Here is a 17889-nt window from a genome sequence, read left to right on the forward strand (position 1 = left end):
TTCCGTGCACGTTATTTCCCTTCATTTGTCTCCCCTCTACATTCCTCCATCTTCACTCCCATCTTAATTTTGTTTAGTGAGCCACCTCAACGTACGTCACAAATTTAGCCCGTTACATTATATCCCGTATGGCCAGGAAATTAAATAAATGCGTTTGCTGTAAGTGAAAGAAGTGCAAATCCAGGTACGAAGCAGACACCACACAAAATGTTGCTTTCAAGTCTCGTTTCTTTCGAAATAATGTGCAAAGCATCAATAACAACAAATTGGTGTCAAAGCATCTTCGATAATACTGTAGTGTATTTATAAGTGAGGCAGACAATGGGACAAAGTCGGAAAACGTAACGGTGTTTGCTTCACAGTGTGTTTGATACTCCGTGATGTCATCGGACCATGTGTTACATGAGCATTTCCTCGCCTATGATCAAAGGGTTCGTGTGTGCTCATTCGGAGGTGAAACACGGAATTATTTATATAATACACATTGATAAACTCCTTCATTCATACATGTCATAATCATGTTTCAACCGATTTCTAATAGAGTGAAATGGGTCACATATGGAAACGTTTTAAGATATATTCTTTTCAAATTTGAAATGTTAAATTTTCACCCTTTCTTTGTTACACCCTTTAAGATGGAGTACGATGTACACGTCGTTGGTGGATTGCTTGTGCAGACTTCGAAGGAGTGAGCAAGGGCCCGTTGAATGGATATTCATACTGCAGCGAATCGAGGAGGGCAACACAGCCCGTTACAGGTGTCGGTACAGACATGGGCAGGAGGAGGACTCATCTCTGGAAATGTCGCTTCCTATATCATTTTGGATTCAGGCCTGGGTACTCATCTCTGAAAATGTTGCTCCCAATCATCTTGGATTCAGGCCTGGGTACTCATCCCTGAACATGTTGCTCCCAATCATCTTGGATACAGGCCTGGACACTCATCTCTGAACATGTTGCTCCCAATCATCTTGGATACAGGCCTGGACACACTCATCTCTGAACATGTTGCTTCCAATCATCTTGGATACAGGCATGGAGCCATGGACACTCGTATCCAGACATACTGCTCTCTGACCATCATCTTGGATTGAGTCCTGGACACTCACTCATCTATGGGCATGCTGATGCTTCTCACTAGTTAATGGTCGAGGTCCTCAATCTCAAACAACAGGTCTATAAACAGGTGCACATGACGTTTAATCTTACAAAGCAAGAAAAAAACATTAGTCCAGTAATGCGACATAACTGTTGTACTTCGAGATAACACTTTACTCCACACAAGTATTTTTTTTAACCAATCTGGCCAATTAAACACAAATTAAAACCAATTAAACCTTGAAATAAACAAGTTATATTGAACAAAAACACTAAAGGGTCAGACAAGGTAATACACATTTGCTGATAACTCAGTTACCTTACACTACTAAGTACGCCGTCCCGAAGGTGGGCAGTGGTTATGTTTTCATTTGGTGGACAGGTTGGGTGTGTGACAAGGACGAATCGATTCGATTTTGGTGAAGATCCGAATACAGATTCAGATAATGGAATTTTAAAAGAGATTATTCACCATTGTGATAGAGCTAAAAACGATATATCATAGCACTATATCTCAAAACGTTCTGGACGGGTTCGGACAAAACCTCGTGGACAGGCTGAGTGTGTCACATGGACGAATTGATTTGATTTTGGTGAAGAACCGAATGAAGATCCGGCCACAAGAATTTTTAAAGTGATTCTTCACCATTGTGAGGGGTCCAAAAACGATGTATAGCACTATATCTCAAAACGTTATGGACGGATTCGGATGAAACTTGGTGGACAAGTTGGGTGTGTGACCAGGAATAATCGATTCGATTTTGGTGAAGATCCGGATCGGGGAGGAGGAGTTAAATTGAGAACGCAGGAGGGGAGGGAATTGCAAGACAAGTGGAAAAGGAAGACAAAGTAGACAAAGTGACCCGATGAAAAACTCTGCCATACTTAATAAATAAATGGCCCCCTGGTTGACAATGAACCAAACCTTGATGTGTACTTTATCTATGCTCTATATTTTGTTGTCAGGTAATGTAAAGATTGCAGAGGTAGAGCCAGAACAAGAATAAAATACATAAATAGACTGAAATGGACTCTACGTGGGGGTAAGTTCCACTTAAAAACGTACCAAACAGATCCCATTTACCTAACAGGGGAAATTGTATGGCTAACCGTGCGGCAGGACCATTCACAGTATCCCGGCGTGCTGTGCATACACTTCAGATGTTCTGTGTAAGGCATGTTTAAAACCAGTTTCCTGTGTGGACAGCCAGTGTGTCTCATTACTGCTTCGTCTGGGATTCAGTCCACCTGCAAAGGAAGCAAGGTGAGAACATATATTACCACTCATCCACATTTATCAGCATTTAATCCAGTTATCATACTTCATAACTATCCTGAGGATTTCTACCTCTTGTAATCATACTGCTTATACACAGATGGATGATGAAATCCCATCCACAGACAAATAATTGTGTTGGGCCATTGTGCGTAGGCCTATGCTTCATACTTTACGCAGCCAATTGTGTAGTCTGAATGAGAAGGAGGAGAGGGGAGAGGGAGAGCATGCTGGGCAATAACCATCACATGGTAACGAACAACAGCTTCTCTAAGTATCACAGAGACTTGCATTGATGTTGGCCTCAAAGTCAACACTCCATTTACATCTCGCTGTCTGACAACATGGACCAACTTCTATCCATTCATCTCAACTCTCTCTTCCTCGTATGTGGCGATTTCAATTGTTATCATGCCAGCTGGCTGGGTGTGGGTACCTCTCCCACCAGCCACGGCACCTTCTGTGACTCATTTGGACTGACACAATCTGTCAATTTCCTGACCTGGATCTCAGTCAACGGTATATTATCTCTTCTAGACTTGAATATCACTAACTTCCCTGCAAATGTCTGCTGTTATTCATCTGCTCCAATCGGTTCATCAGACCATTTGCTTGTTAAACTGGACATTCTTCTGGCCGGCCTCAGAGGGCCTCCTCAGCGCCGACGTGTCTGGCATTTCACTCAGGCCGACTGGCAAAGTCGTCACACAGCCATAAAACACCTGGACTGGTCTCCCATCTCCACTGTGTCTGACTCATCACTCATATCTGACTCATTCATCCTGGGAATTTGTCCAAAGAAATTTGCTCTCTCTCATGCACAGATTTATCCCATCTAGTCTTCAGTTGTCATATCCTTCCTCTCGCCCCTGGTACACTGAATCTTGTGGTGAGACAGTTGCCCTGAAACAAATTGCTTTTACCTCATGGAAATCAAAGGTAATCTCAGTTCCTTCAACAAAGCGAGGAAGAAGTGTGTGTCTACCCTCAGGAGAGCCAGGAAACAATATCTCTCGACTCTCAAGACTGAACTCTAAAACCTGTCTCCCTCCTCCAAATCCTGGTGGCATCTGCTTAAATCTGTTTATGGTGTTTGTTCCCCTTCCATCCCCTCCCTTACCTCAAACGGCCACACAGCTGACACCACACGTGAAAAAGCTGAATGCCTCAACTCTGTGTTTGCTTCATAATCTTGTGTCCCAAACCCATCGCTCTCTGTACCCACCTTACCCAGTCAAACCCAACTGCTCCTGGACTCCGTGTCCTTCTCTCCCGACAAGATGAAGAAGTTTCTGTCAAACCTCGACTCTGATTCTGCAAACGGCATCCGCCCATGGGTCCTAAAATCCTGCCTTGCCACTCTATCTCACCCTCTCTCTGTTCTCTTCACCCAGTCACACTCTCTTTTGATCAAGGAAATCAGCCAACATTACCGCTTTACACAAAAAGGTGAAAAAACAGATCCTTGCAACTACAGACCAATCAGCCTGCTTCCCAAAATCAGCAAGGTCATGGAATCAATCATCGCTTCTGACATTAAATCCTTCCTCTTCTCCAATGGCTTGATCTCTGATCATTAATTTGGATTCAGACCAGGTCACTCTACTCGGGACATACTGCTTCTGCTGTCTCAACAATGGATGGACGTGCTCAACACCAAGCAGGAAATCAGTGCAGTCTCCCTTGACATATCTTGTGCCTCCACTCTCTGCCGCTCCATACCTCATCCCTCAGATCGGCAGTATGCAGCCTCCTCACTCTCTGCAGGCATGGACAAAATCACAGACCGGTCAAACAAGTGGAACATGTCTTTCAATCCTGACAAATCTCACACTCTCACTTTGTCTCTCCATAAAGACGTCTGGAAATCTTCCCTCCACTTTCTCAACAATCCTCTTGAAGAAGTTCTGTCACTCAAGGTTTTGGGTCTCACTGTCTGTCATAATCTTTCCTGGGAAAACCACATGTCCAAGCTGGCCTCCAAAGCCAGTCACTGACTGGGCATTCTCCGTCGTACAAAATCCTTCCTTGGCACACCTGAACTCCTGTCCACCAAACGGGTTTCATCCGCAGCTTGATGGAGTACTGCTCTGCCCTCTAGGCTAGCTCTCTGGCCTCAAACTTACCATGAATGCCGTTTCATATTGATCTTCCATGAACCGAGAATTTATATTAAAAATAAAATATACATGCAACTTGTTGGGAATATTAAGCTACTTGGTTTGCTCTGCTCTACTTACTCAGAGACTGGCAGGTAAATTCACAATGCTGTTTTGTGTTGTGGCGGTTCTTGTTTCCACCACAACCTCTGTAGCGGAACTGTAAACAAGCTCTCTTCTGACTATTGAAGTACCATTTGAGTGAGTAGCCATAACACATCCCTTCATCCAAGGGGAGCAAGCAGGATTCTGAGAACACAGACAGAGGCAAATAACAGCGCATGAGGAATAAAAACATAAAAAATGCAAGTTGATTTTTTTTCAATCTCTGCCTCTCTTCTCCTCGATTCTCTTTCCTCTCTCTCTCCCACTCTCTTCCTCCTCAATCACTGCCTCTCTCTTCCTGCTCCATCTCTCCCTCTCTCTTCCTCCTCAATCTCTCCCTCTCTTCCTCCTCAATGTCTCCCTCTCTCCCTCCTCAATCTCTTCCTCTGTCTTCCTCCTCAATCTCTCCCTCCTCAATCTCTCCCTCTCTTCCTCCTCAATGTCTCCCTCTCTCCCTCCTCAATCTCTTCCTCTGTCTTCCTCCTCAATCTCTCCCTCTCTCTTCCTGCTCCATCTCTCCTCTCTCTTCCTCCTCAATCTCTCCCTCCTCAATGTCTCCCTCTCTCCCTCCTCAATCTCTTCCTCTGTCTTCCTCCTCAATCTCTCCCTCTCTCTTCCTCCTCAATCTCTCCCTCTCTGTCCCTCTCTCTTCCTCCTCAATCTCTCCCACCCCTCAATATCTTACTCTCTCTTCCTGCTCAATCTCTACCTCCTCAATCTCTCTCTCACCCCTCAATCTCTCTTCCTGCTCAATCTCTCCCTCTCTCTTCCTCCTCAATCTCTCTCTCGCCCCTCAATCTCTAGCTCTTTCTATTCTCTCTTTGTCCTGAATCTCTTGCTCTATTTCTCTCTTCTAGCTCTCTCCTCAATCTCTCGCTCTCTCCTCAATCTCTCCCTTTGTCTTTCTCCTCAATCTCTCTCCCTCCATATATCTCTCACCCTCTCTTTTTCTACCATCTCCCTCTCAACCATCTCCCTCCATCTCTGGCAACTTTCTACCATCTCCCTATCTCTCTACCATCTCCATCTCTCTCTACCATCTCTGGCAACTTTCTACCATCTCCCTCTCTTTCTCTCTCTTTCTCTCCCTGCTAGTCGTTGGTGAGTCGTGCGTAGGTGTGGCATCATGGCGGCTGTGTGTGTGGAGCTGTGAGTATTGTGTTGTGTTGGTGGTCTTTCCTGTCCCCCTTTTCACTCCCTTTGTGTCCTTGTACGTGTTTGTGAAGTTTTCCCCGTGTTTTCCTTTCTTTGTTGGAGAGAGAGAGACAGAGAGAGAGAAAGAGAGAGAGAGAGAGAGGGAGAGAGAGAAAAGAGAAAGGAAGAAAGAAAGCACGGTGAGTTTGTGTGCGAGGTCTAAAGAACCTCATGTTCTTCGGGCCTGTGCTCTGCTTGCCGTGTTTCTCATTATAGTCGGCTATCGGCTTTTCATTTCTTTTAACTTTCCTTTTGCCTTCGCCTGCATGTTTTGCTTGCGACAGGTTCTCTTTTGTTTGGTTTTGAAACCGTTTCTTTAGTTTCATTTGTTTATAGCTATGGCGAACGTCCGTTTGCACAATAGCAGGTATGAGTCATTGACTCGTAAACACGGAATCATTGCTTGCCCGCCTGATGGAGCGAGCGTCGAGGACGTGGTAACCAGTGTTGGTAACCTTGTCGGCCTGGATAATGTCCTCGCCACCTCCAGGATGAACCACAGAATCGTGGTCTTTGGATCGGAGGAACCCCTCGTTAATGAGGTGGTAGAACATGGTCTGTCCTTACCCCAGCCAGCGACCAGCGAAATTTACCGCCCTTTATAAAAAGCGAGAACATTGTCTCATCACTTGATAGTTTTGGCCCCGTCGTGTCGCGGATATCCATGATCCCCCTGTGACTTCGAGCAGACGCCTCGCTCCGACACATCATGACCTTCCGGCGTCATTGTTATATTATACTCAAAAACAACGCTCAGACGCTTAATGCGACCATAACACTGTCGCTAAATGGTCATAACTATCAAATATATGTGTCGACCGAAACGACGACCTGTTTCATTTGTGGGCAACACAAACATGTTAAAGGTGCCTGCACAAAGGTACCTGTTCCCGTGAGGACGACCGAACAGGCAGAACCTGGTAATGCTGCAGACAATCAGCAGTCCACATCCACACCAGCAGCAACAGGGGGGATACCTGTACGAAGGTAACTGTCCCTGTGCGCATGCCTAAACAGGCGGCACCTGGTATTGCTGCGGACAATCAGCTGTCGACATCAACAGCAGCATTGGGGGATTCCTCCGTGGATGATGGAGGTTTCACTGTTGTTACTGCTCGGAGGAAGCACAAACGGCCGAACGTTAATAACGAAGCAGCAACAAGGGATTTGAAAAAGTTTGTGTTGACCGGAAACGACAACGGATCCCTCACCGAGGTGGCTCCTTGTGTTACCGGAATAACCTTACACAACAGATTTGCATCTCTAATTCCCGATGATGACAAATAATTAATGAATCAGAGTGAAAGAGCTGCTTGTGATGACAATAATGGACCTGCAGCTCCTTTAACCACAGAGGTCAACGATGAGGCCATTTTAGCATCTGTCTCTGTGGGGCGTGAGGCACCCGAGGAGCTCGTCCCTCAGAATGTCCTGGGCTTTGCAGACACGGAATGTACAGTTTCTGTCTCTGAGGGGCGTGAGGCACCTGAGGATGTCGTGCCTCAGAATGTCCCAGGCTGTGCGGACATGGAATGCGCAGTTTCTGCCTCCACAGGGCATGGCACACCTGAGGAGATTGTGCCTCAGGATGTTCCAGTCTGTGCTCCCATGGCATGTACAAGTTCTGTCATTGAAACGCCTCATATAATTCCGGAGCGTGACATGACCATAGCGGATCATGTAGAGGTGAATCTCACAACCCCTGTTACATCATTGTCTGATTTGCAGACGCTTCCAAAACCCGCAAACATTCAGGGGATGTCACACGCAGCATCTGCTGCACCGGCGCCTGCTTTTTTTCTTTTCTTTTCTTTTTTTGTATACAGAATCGAGGCTCGTGAAAGAGCTAACATTTATCGCAAAAACAAATCAAAGAGATAAACAAACAAAGTATATAAAAAGGGTAGACAAGATTGGGAGAGAAGGGGAAGTACATAAACACAACATTTGAGAGCAGGGACATCGGGAATGTGTGGGAGAGAGAGGGATTGGGGGAAGGCGGCGTGGGAAGGGGGGGGGGGGTGGGAGAAGTATAAACACAAGGACACCAAGGACTTCCAGGAAAGCAGTTGGTCTTTCAAAAAAGTGGATTTGGGGTGAAATTAGCAGGGACAGAAAAGATCAAGGTTTTGGATGTGGGAAGATAAGAGATGGTGGTGAACAGCTGTTTTAAAGACCTGGAGGGTGGAGTGGGATTGAAGAGAGGGAGGGAGTTTGTTCCAGAGGCGGGAGAAAAGAGGAATGAAGGAATGAAGGTGAGCAGAGAGTCTTGATTTTGGCAGTTTAACCATAAGAGGGTTGCAGGCAGATCTTGTGCGACCTGTAGGAATATTTGGGGGACAGAGCCCAGAGAGAGCTGGGGGGGCAAGGCCGGAGAGGAGTCGGTAGAAGACAGAAAGACCACCAACCTGCCTGCGGTGAGTAAGTGAAAGGCCCTCGGAGGTAGCTTCATCGCGGGAGATTCCAATGATTCTGAACGCTTTGGTTTCAACAGCGTGAAGACGAGCTAGGTGTGAGGCAGGAGCACCAGACCAGAGGGGGGAACAGTATTCCATCGAGCTGCGGATGAAAGCCTTATATGTGGTGAGGAGCTCAGGTGTGCCAAGGAAGGACTTCGCATGATGGAGGATGCCCAGTCGGCGACTGGCTTTGGAGGCCAGATTTGAAATGTGATTTTCCCAGTAAAGGGATATCTTTACCGATAGAGGGTGAGACTCATGCTGATCAATTGGACTATGACTTTACCAAATATGGAGCCTCATCCCTCACTTCTGGCATAAGCATGAGGCTTGGAATGAATCGTTGTTGTCCCATGAGCCAGAGGGTGATCCGAGTATCACACCCTTAGAAATTCTAAAATTCCTGAAAGACACTTTTCGGAAGAGGCGAGTAAAGGTGAAAGATTTCTTTCCAGACCTAAAAATCTTCATAACCTCCGCGAAATATCTCGTTCTGAAGTCCAGCCAGCCAGCCAGCTCTGAAGTTGGGGAACGAGAAATATACTGCCTTAAGAAGTACATCATCAAAGCGAAGGAAGAGAGTAGAAGAGAGTAGAGAGTACAAGTAGACCAACCTTCCGATAACCCCTTCTCCTTCTTCCTCACATGACCTTTTCTGTAGCTACCCTCAATATCAATGGGGGGCGGTCCCCATTGCGTAAGACACAGGTCAAATTCCTCACTGAGGAAAAGCATGTTGACATCTTGCTTTTACAGGAGACGAGATGCAGCCCTTCTTGCGAAAGCTGATGAACGGCCAATGGTTTTCATCAGCTTGGCTTACCCTAGAGCTATATTCTTGTCATCTTCTTTCCTCCAAACTGACATTGTTTTTGAAGACATAATTAAGGGGTATCTAATTTGTGTCTCTTTCACCTACAATGGTTACAAGCACACACTTTTTAATGTCTACTCACCCAGTGACAGCACTAACAGGGTCACTTTCTTCACACAGTTAGATCAGCTTCCCTGAAACATAACTTCCCTGAAACATGACTTCCCTGAAACAACTTGCCTTTGCCTCTTGGAAGGCAAATCCAAATGAAGGAAATCTCAGTTCCATCCACCAAGCTTGGAACAAGTGTGTGTCTACCCTCAGGAGTGCCAGGAAGCACTATCTCTCCACACTCAAGAATGAACTCTCAAACCTGTCTCCTTCCTCCAAATCCTGGTGGCATCTGGTCAAATCCGTTTCTGGTGTTTGCTTCCCCTCCATCCCCTCCCTCACCTCAAATGGCTACACAGTTGACACCGCATGTGACAAAGCCGAATGCCTCAACTCTGTGTTTGCCTCAAAATCTTGTGTCCCAAACCCATCTCTCTCTGTTCCCACCTTACCCAGTCGAACCCAACTGCTCCTGGACTCTGTGTCCTTCTCTCCTGACAAGGTGGAGAAGTTTTTTGTCAAACCTCGACTCTGATTCTGCAACTGGACCAGACGGCATCAGCCCACGGATCCTAAAATCCTGCTCTGCCGCTCTATCTCACCCTCTCTCTGTTATTTTCACCCTCTCTTTTGTTCAAGGTCATCTGCCAGCATCTTCGAAATCAGCAAACATTACCGCTTTACACAAAAAAGTTGCAAAAACAGATCCTTGCAACTACAGACAAATCAGCCTGCTCCCAATTATCAGCAAAGTCATGGAATCCATCATTGCTTTGGATATCAAATCCTTCCTCTTCTCCAATGGCTTGATCTCTGATCATCAATTTGGATTCAGACCAGGTCATTCTACTCTGGACATGTTGCTTCTGCTGTCTCAACAATGGATGGAGGGTCCTCAACGCCAACCAGGAAATCAGAGCTGTCTCCCTCGACATATCACGTGCCGGTCTGGCACCCAGCTCTGCTCACCAAACTCTCCTCCTATGGTTTTTTTTTTTTTTTTTTTTTTTTTTTTTTTGTATACAAGATCGAGGCTCGTGAAAGAGCGAACATTTATCACACAGAAAGACAAACCGACAAACCGACACATAACCGACAAACCGACACATAAAACAAATAACATCGGGAGCGGTAGACAAGATGGGGAGAGAGGGGGAAGGACACAAACACAACATTTGAGAGCAGGAACCGAGAGACATGGAGACATCGAGAGATCTGTGGGAGGGAGAGGGCTTTGGGGGGGAGGCATGGGAAAGGGGGTGGGAGAGGTATTTAACATATGGACACTGCCAGGACTACCAGGAAAGAAGTTGGAATTACAAACAAGGTGGAGGTGGTCGTAGTCAACGTGTGGCCCTGAATGGATTTCTCTCATCGCCCCTTCCTGTTCTGGCTGGCGTTCCCCAAGGTAGTGTTCTGGGCCCTGTGCTTTTTCTGGTCTTCGTCAATGATCTCTCCGACTCTCTGGAAAATCCTCTCTGTCTCTTTGCTGATGACTCCACTCTCTGCCGCTGCATTCCTCATCCCTCAGATCGGCAGCCTGCAGCCTCCTCACTCTCTGCAGACCTGGACAAAATCACAGACTGGTCAAACAAGTGGAACATGTCTTTCAATACTGACAAATCTCACACTCTTAGGATGTCTCTCTGAAAAGACCTTCTGGAAAACCCTCCCATCTACTTTCTCAACAATCCTCTCCAAGAAGTTCTGTCGCTAAAGCTTTTGGGTCTCACTATCTGCCATGATCTTTCTTGGGAAAACCACATTTCCAAGCTGGCCTGCAAAGTCAGTCGCCGACTGGGCATCCTCCGTCATGTGAAGTCCTTCCTTGTCACACCTCAGCTCCTCACCACATGCATGGCTTTCACCCGCAGGTCAATGGAATACTGTTCCCCCCTCTGAGCCGGTGCTCCTGCCTCACACCTAGCTCGGCTTCATGCTGTTGAAGCCAAAGCTTTCAGAATCATTGGAATCTCCTGCGATGAAGCTAACTCCGAGGGCCTTTTACTCACTCACCGCAGGCAGGTTAGTGGTCTTTCTGTCTTCTACCGAATCCTCTCCGGCCTTGCTCCCCCAGCTCTCTCTGTGCTTTGTCCCCCAAATATTCCTACAGGTCGCACAAGATCTGCCAGCAACCCTCTTATGGTTAAAACTGCCAAAATCTAGTCTCTCTGCTCACCTTCACTCTTTCATTCCCCTTTTCTCCCACCTCTGGAACAAACTCCCCCACTCCCTTCAATCCCACTCCTCCCTCCAGGTCTTTAAAACAGCTATTCACCACCATCTCTTATCTTCCCCCATCCAAAACCTTGATCTTTTCTACCCCCGCTAATTCACCCCAGATACACTTTTTTCGAAATTCCAACTTCTTTCCTGGAAGTCGTTGCAGTGTCCATATGTTTTATACCTCTCCCACCTCCCCCCAAGTCCTCTCCCTCCCACAGTTCTCTCGATGTCCCTGCTCTCAAATGTTGTGTTTGTGTCCTTCCCCCTCTCTCCCCATCTTGTCTACCACTCCCCTTATTTTGTGTTTTATGTGTCGGTTTGTGTCGGTTTGACTTTTTGTGTGATTAATGTTAGCTCTTTCACGAGCATCGATCTTGTATACAAAACAAAAAAACAAACAAACAAACAAAAAAACATCACTCACTCACGTAGATTTTAATAGTCTTGTTTGCTTGGGTGGGGATTGTAATTGTACTCTGTCTCTGCCATAGACCGGAATGGTGAAGAACCTCATCCAGCCAGTACCGTTCTACTGGCAAAGGTTTTATCTAAATTTTATTTCGTTGATGCGTGGAAACTTCACAACCCCCTCATACACCAATATACATGGTGTCGCTGTCTTGATGGTCGGCTTTCCTTCACTCGGCTAGATAGTGTTTACATGAACAGCAATTTTCTTAACATGATGGGCAATGCGCAAATTTTACCAATCGGTTTCTCCGATCATCACATGGTCACCTTTTCTTTTCTTTCTCCGATACGGAACTATGGAGCTACACATTGGATCTTGAATGTGGACATTTTAAAGGATCAAACTTTCCTTGAAGCTTTCCAGGCCTTCTGGGGCACACTGCTTTTGCGGAAGCCTTCCTTTTCTTCCCTCAACCAATGATGGGATAATGCTAAGGTGCAAATTAAAACCTTTTGTCAGCAGTATAGATTATTTTGTACAAAAAGATGAATCTCTCTTTAAAAGTGTTATTGAAAAAGAAATTTTAGCTTTGCAAAGCCGTCTGTCACCTTCCAACAAAATGGAAACGAATCTTTCATTGGCCAAAAAGAAAGCTATTCTCAACAGGCTATGTGTAAAACAAGCTAGAGGTGCCATGATTCGTCTCTGTGTGGAGAACTTGCGTCATCTGGACGTGCCTTCTAGACGTGCCTTCTAGTTTGACGTGCCTTTTTGACGAGTTTTAGTTTGTTTGTTTGACTTCTAGTTTGACGTGCCTTTTTGACGATACCAAAGCGAGTTTGACGTGCCATCTGGACGTGCCTTCTAGTTTCTTCTTTCGACTTGAACACACTTCAAAGGGTGGCGAGCATCTCACCTTGTTACGGACTGCGCAGGGCAATATGATAAAGGATCACAAGGGCATTAGAACCCTGGTGAAAGATTACTTTTCTGATCTGTATTGCATGAAAGACATTGATGACGAAATGGTGCATTTTTTGACCACGTCCTTGCCCACCTTGTCAGCTACTGCACGTCAAGAGCTGGACAGAGAAATAACTATGGATGAACTGTTTGTTGCACTACAAGCCTTGCCGAATGTAAAAGCCTCTGGCTTGGACAGACTCCCCGTAGAGTTCCACAAAGCTTTCTGCGACCTCGTTGGGACTGAACTGTTTGAAATATTTTCTGACAATTTACGACTCAACCAACTGCCACACAGCTGCCGTAGAGCGGTGCTTGCCCTAATACCCAAGAAGGGAGATCTGCATCGGGTGGAAAATTGGCTTCCGATATCCTTGCTATGCGCGGATTATAAGATCATTTTCAAGGCTCTCACCAACCGGCTCAGAGCCGTGATTGGGGAGATCATACACCCAGATCAATCTTACTGCGTCCCTAAAAGGACAATTCATGACAGTATATTTATTGTGCGTGACATGATTGATATCTGTTCTCTCGAACAAAGAAATTTTGGTCTGGTGTTCCTAGATCAAGAAAAGGCCTTCGATGCAATCGATCATTTTAATCTTTTCTCTGTTTTACGGGAGTTTGGTTTTGGGGAAATTGTTTATCTCTCATGTACAACAGCTACTGTATAATAACACTTTTAGTCTACTAAAAGTTAACAACGTTTTATGTCAGCCTTTCCCGGCTAGTAGAGGCATTCGTCAAGGTTGCCCTCTTTCCGGCCTCCTGTACTCCCTCACGATTGAGCCTTTGCTCGTTCGGTTGCGTGCACGTCTTCTTGGTTTCCTTCCCCAACCAGTGGTGAACCCGTTTAAGGTGATTGCTTATGCAGACGATCTTTGTGCGATCGTTCACTCGGATGAGGACGTCTTGGCCTTGGTCCAATGCGTCCATGAATTCAGTTTGGCAAGTTCCGCAAAAGTGAATTGGAAAAAGAGCAGAGCTCTCTATCTTGGTCCGCAAAATGGCGCCACTCCTCCTACTCTACCCGAGCAACTTGAATGAGCATGGGATGGAGTTCTTTATCTAGGCGTCTTTCTTGGTACCGAAAACTTCATTTTGAAAAACTGGGAATCTCTAATGATTAAACCTGAGAGGTGGCTGCTAAAATGGAAGGGCTTACTCTGTCAAATTTCCTATCGGAGCCGAACCCTCGTTATAAACAACCTTGCAGCATCAATGCTTTGGCACGTTTTTATGGCACTACAGCCCCCGGATTTTATTCTTTAAAAACTACAATCAATTTTTATTGACTTCTTTTGGGGGGGGGTGTGGGGGGGAGCACTGGCTCAAACTTGGTGTGTTAAACCTACCTGTTGCTGAAGGAGGACAGGATCTGATTGCCATTACCAGTAAATGATGGCTTTTCGCCTCCTGTCGCTTCGTCGACTGCTGTACACGGACGTCTCGTGGAAGGCATTGGCTCACTGCCTGCTTCAGCAGGCAGGGAAACTCGGCAACGATCAGGAGCTGTTCCTTATTGACACCAAGAAAGTCGATATGGCATCAGCCCCCCTGTTCTACAGGAGTGTGCTGGAGGCATGGCAGGTGGTTACCGTTCGCCGTGATAACAGTAATTACTCCCTTGAAATGTTTTTAAACGAGCCAATCTTTTCAAAACCCAAATTTTGAAGGGGTCTGCAGTGATTGCACCTTTATGCAAAAGTTTATTGATGTTGGATGCACCAAGGTTAAAGATTTTAGAACCCCTCCTCCTTACAAGTGGAAACTAGCTGCTGTCGTTGCTGTGGCCACTGGAGTTAGGTCCATTCGGGTCATTGGGAGGATATTTTCTGTGATTCTGCACTTTTTCAAGCAAACCAAGCTAAAATGGGCTCCATCGGTGGAAGCTGGCCCTCTATTATACCAACGTCCCTTTCCAGAGCTTTTGCTTCATTTTCAAGGTTTCACCTCCTTTAAATTGATGGGACAATCCTCTGTTTATGGTATGTGTGTTAAAACCCTTTTTCGTGATAGACCTGCAGTGGCTTGCAGTGGCGATTGGCACATCAGATTTTACCCTCAAATGTTTTATATCACCGAATGTGTCCTATATGTCCTCGAAAAGTGCCCTTTTTGTGATGCCCAGGAAACTTTTCATGCCTTTGTTGGATGCCCAAAATTGACACCACTTTTTACTGTTTTATCGCATGTCATTCAAGGGTTGGGGTTGGTTTTTACACATTGTGTTTTTATATTTGGTTTTACTATTAAACCCAGATGTAGGCAGGAATGATTTTTAGCCAACTTTTTAATTTCTGAGGCAAAACTCGCTATATGTGTATCCAGGAAGAGGAAAATTCGGAACAGTGTTGGTCCAGTGGATGACGCTGTTGTCTTTTTTAGGTCCTTGGTGTCGTCTCGGCTGAACCTATAATTGTCTTTTCATGACTGTGGGGACTTCCAGAAATGATGGTGTGTACGGCATTCCTTGTGCAGTTTAACTGACGGAGTCCTTACAGTAAACTTGTAAATATAGTATTGCTTTCTTATTTGGTGTAATGTTTCAAAATTGTACTTTTTTATGACTGTATATATCAATTTTATTTGCTGTCTGTATTTATTTGTAACCATGATTTTTTTTCCGAACTGTCTGTATTTGTAGAAATGATTTCATGACCTGTAAATAATTTTTTTCACCTGTCTGCACTGGTGGAAAAGGTTTTTTCCCTCAATAAAAATGAATGATATCTCTCTATCTCTCTATCTCTCTATCTATCTCTATCTCTATCTCTATCTCTCTCTCTCTCTCGCTCTCTCTCTCGCTCTCTCTCTCTCTCGCTCTTGCTCTCTCTCTCTCTCGCTCTCGCTCTCTCTTTCTCTCCACCACCACCATCTCTCTCTCTCTCTCTCTCTATTTCAGTCCTACCTCACACCCTCTCTCTCTGTCTCACTCTCACACTTATCACCTAAACATTCTCCCCTCAAGTCAACTATTTTGGATCCTTGCTCAGAAATGGAGAGATGATCTGTGAGGTAATCACAACGAATCGAAGAGTTTCAACTTCTCGTTCTTGGCTAGGCACAAATTGCAATAGTTTATCTCAACTCGGTTGACTGTCAGACTTGTGCCACCGGCAACTGGTGATAATAAAGGACCATCATTTAGAAAATCGCATCGTTGTTTCAAATGCATCAAACAGACGGTTAAAATTATGTTAGTGATTGATCATTGAGGTTTGTAACTCAACCAATCGCACTCCAGCAATGATGAAAGTTAAGTGGGTTAAGGGGGGTTTAATTATAACTCACCGGAAAAAGCAAATCTTGTTCTGCGACTGGAAGACATCCGTAGTTCTGAGGAAGAAAGATTGGACATGAGTGCACGCATTTACTGATGCTATGGATCCCATAACAGGTTCAAAACTAGAACGGTATTCGGCAGAGAGTAAAGTATATACCTCCGCCAGGATGTGGTTGACATTTTGTATCCCACTAATAGGTCAGATCTGAATTTGGACCTGAACCAAAAGCTAATCGGCTTGTTCTTGTTGCCTTACAACTCATTCACCCAATTTTGTCATAATCCATCAACAATTTTTAGCTCACCTGGAATTAAGTTCTGGGGAGCTTATGTGATGGCGCGTTGTCTGTCCGTCAGTAAATACTTGCAACTTCTTCTCCGAAACCGCTGATGGGATTCTAACCAAACTTGGCACAAATTATATTTGTTATGTTGTGACTAAAGTTTGTTTAAGGCATTTAAAAAATTGAGGTATAAGGGGGTTTGCCGGGGTCAAAGTGGATCCACGTTTGACAACCTCCCAAGATAGGAATTTACTTTTTCCTCAGAAACTACACACACATTTATGATGAAACCTGACCACAACCTTCATCGCCCATGATGCACCAAAGTTTGTTCACAGCATTAAAAAAAATCGGGGTCTAAGGTAGTCTAAGGGGGGGGGCTGCCCCCCCCCCCAAATAGTTATTACTTGCAAAATCGAAGATTTTTCAAGTATATTGGTCGGTTGTGTTTGTGGTTCTGTCTGTCTGTCTGTCTGTCTGTCTGTTTGTCTGTTTGTCTGTTTGTCACCGGCCTACAGGTCACAATTTTCAACCGATCTTCACGAAACTTCACCAAGTAGTAGAGTTGGTCAAAAGCAAGAAGCCTATTGTTTTTGGGGTCAATAGGTCAAAAGGTCAACATAGGCCAAAGGTCACCAAATTTGCTAAATTTCTAAAATCCTCAATTTTCATCCGATTGACTTGAAATTTGAAGACCACTTGCATATCTGGTCATTGGCTTCAACCACCAAGTATTTTTGAGGTCAACATAGGCCAAATGGTCAACATAGGCCAAATTTCCAAAATCCTCAATTTTCATCCAATTGACTTGAAATTTGAAGAGGACTTGCATATCTGGTCACTGAATTCAACCACCAAGTATTCTTGAGGTCAACATCGGCCAAAAGGTCAACTTAGGCCAAATTTCTAAAATCCTCAATTCTCATCCAATTGACTTGAAATTTGAAAAGGACTTGCATATCTGGTCACTGAATTCAACCACAAATTATATTTTAGGTGAACATAGGCCAAAAGGTCAACATAGGCCAAAAGGTCAACATAGGCCAAATTTCTAAAATCCTCAATTTTCATCCGATTGACTTGAAATTTGAAAATGACTTGCATATCTGGTCACTGAATTCAACCACCAAGTATTCTTCAGGTCAACATCGGCCAAATGGTCAACATAGACCAAATTTCTAAAATCCTCAATTTTCATCCAATTGACTTGAAATTTGAAGATAACTTGCATATCTGGTCACTGAATTCAACCACCAAGTATTCTTGAGGTCAACATAGGCCAAAAGGTCAGAATAGGCCAAATTTCTAAAATCCTCAATTTTCATCCAATTGACTTGAAATTTGAAGAGGACTTGCATATCTGGTCACTGAATTCAACCACCAAGTATCTTTGAGGTCAACCTCGGCCAAAAGGTCAATATAGGCCACATTTCTAAAATCCTCAATTTTCATCCAATTGACATGAAATTTGAAGAGGACTTGCATATCCGGTCACTGAA

At 44.8% G+C, this 17889-nt stretch overlaps 1 protein-coding gene across 3 annotated transcripts in view; it reads right to left on the bottom strand.

The window, feature by feature from the left end:
- Window positions 1-210: 210 nt before the first annotated feature.
- The window catches only part of LOC137430769 (collagen alpha-3(VI) chain), a 205190-nt gene continuing 187511 nt past the window's right edge, over window positions 211-17889 (bottom strand). For all 3 annotated transcript variants that reach the window (XM_078781945.1, XM_078781946.1, XM_078781947.1), the window contains 3 exons: window positions 16115-16159; window positions 4615-4782; window positions 211-2346 (listed from right to left, as the gene is read on the bottom strand). In XM_078781945.1, coding sequence (XP_078638071.1) covers window positions 2225-2346; window positions 4615-4782; window positions 16115-16159 — 335 coding nt within the window. In that variant the 3' untranslated portion in view covers window positions 211-2224. The remainder of the gene's footprint in view (window positions 2347-4614; window positions 4783-16114; window positions 16160-17889) is intronic.

This window comes from Myxine glutinosa, chromosome 7, assembly GCF_964187855.1.
Source record: "Myxine glutinosa chromosome 7, kmMyxGlut1.1, whole genome shotgun sequence".
In the NCBI taxonomy this organism is placed as follows: Eukaryota; Metazoa; Chordata; class Myxini; order Myxiniformes; family Myxinidae; genus Myxine; species Myxine glutinosa.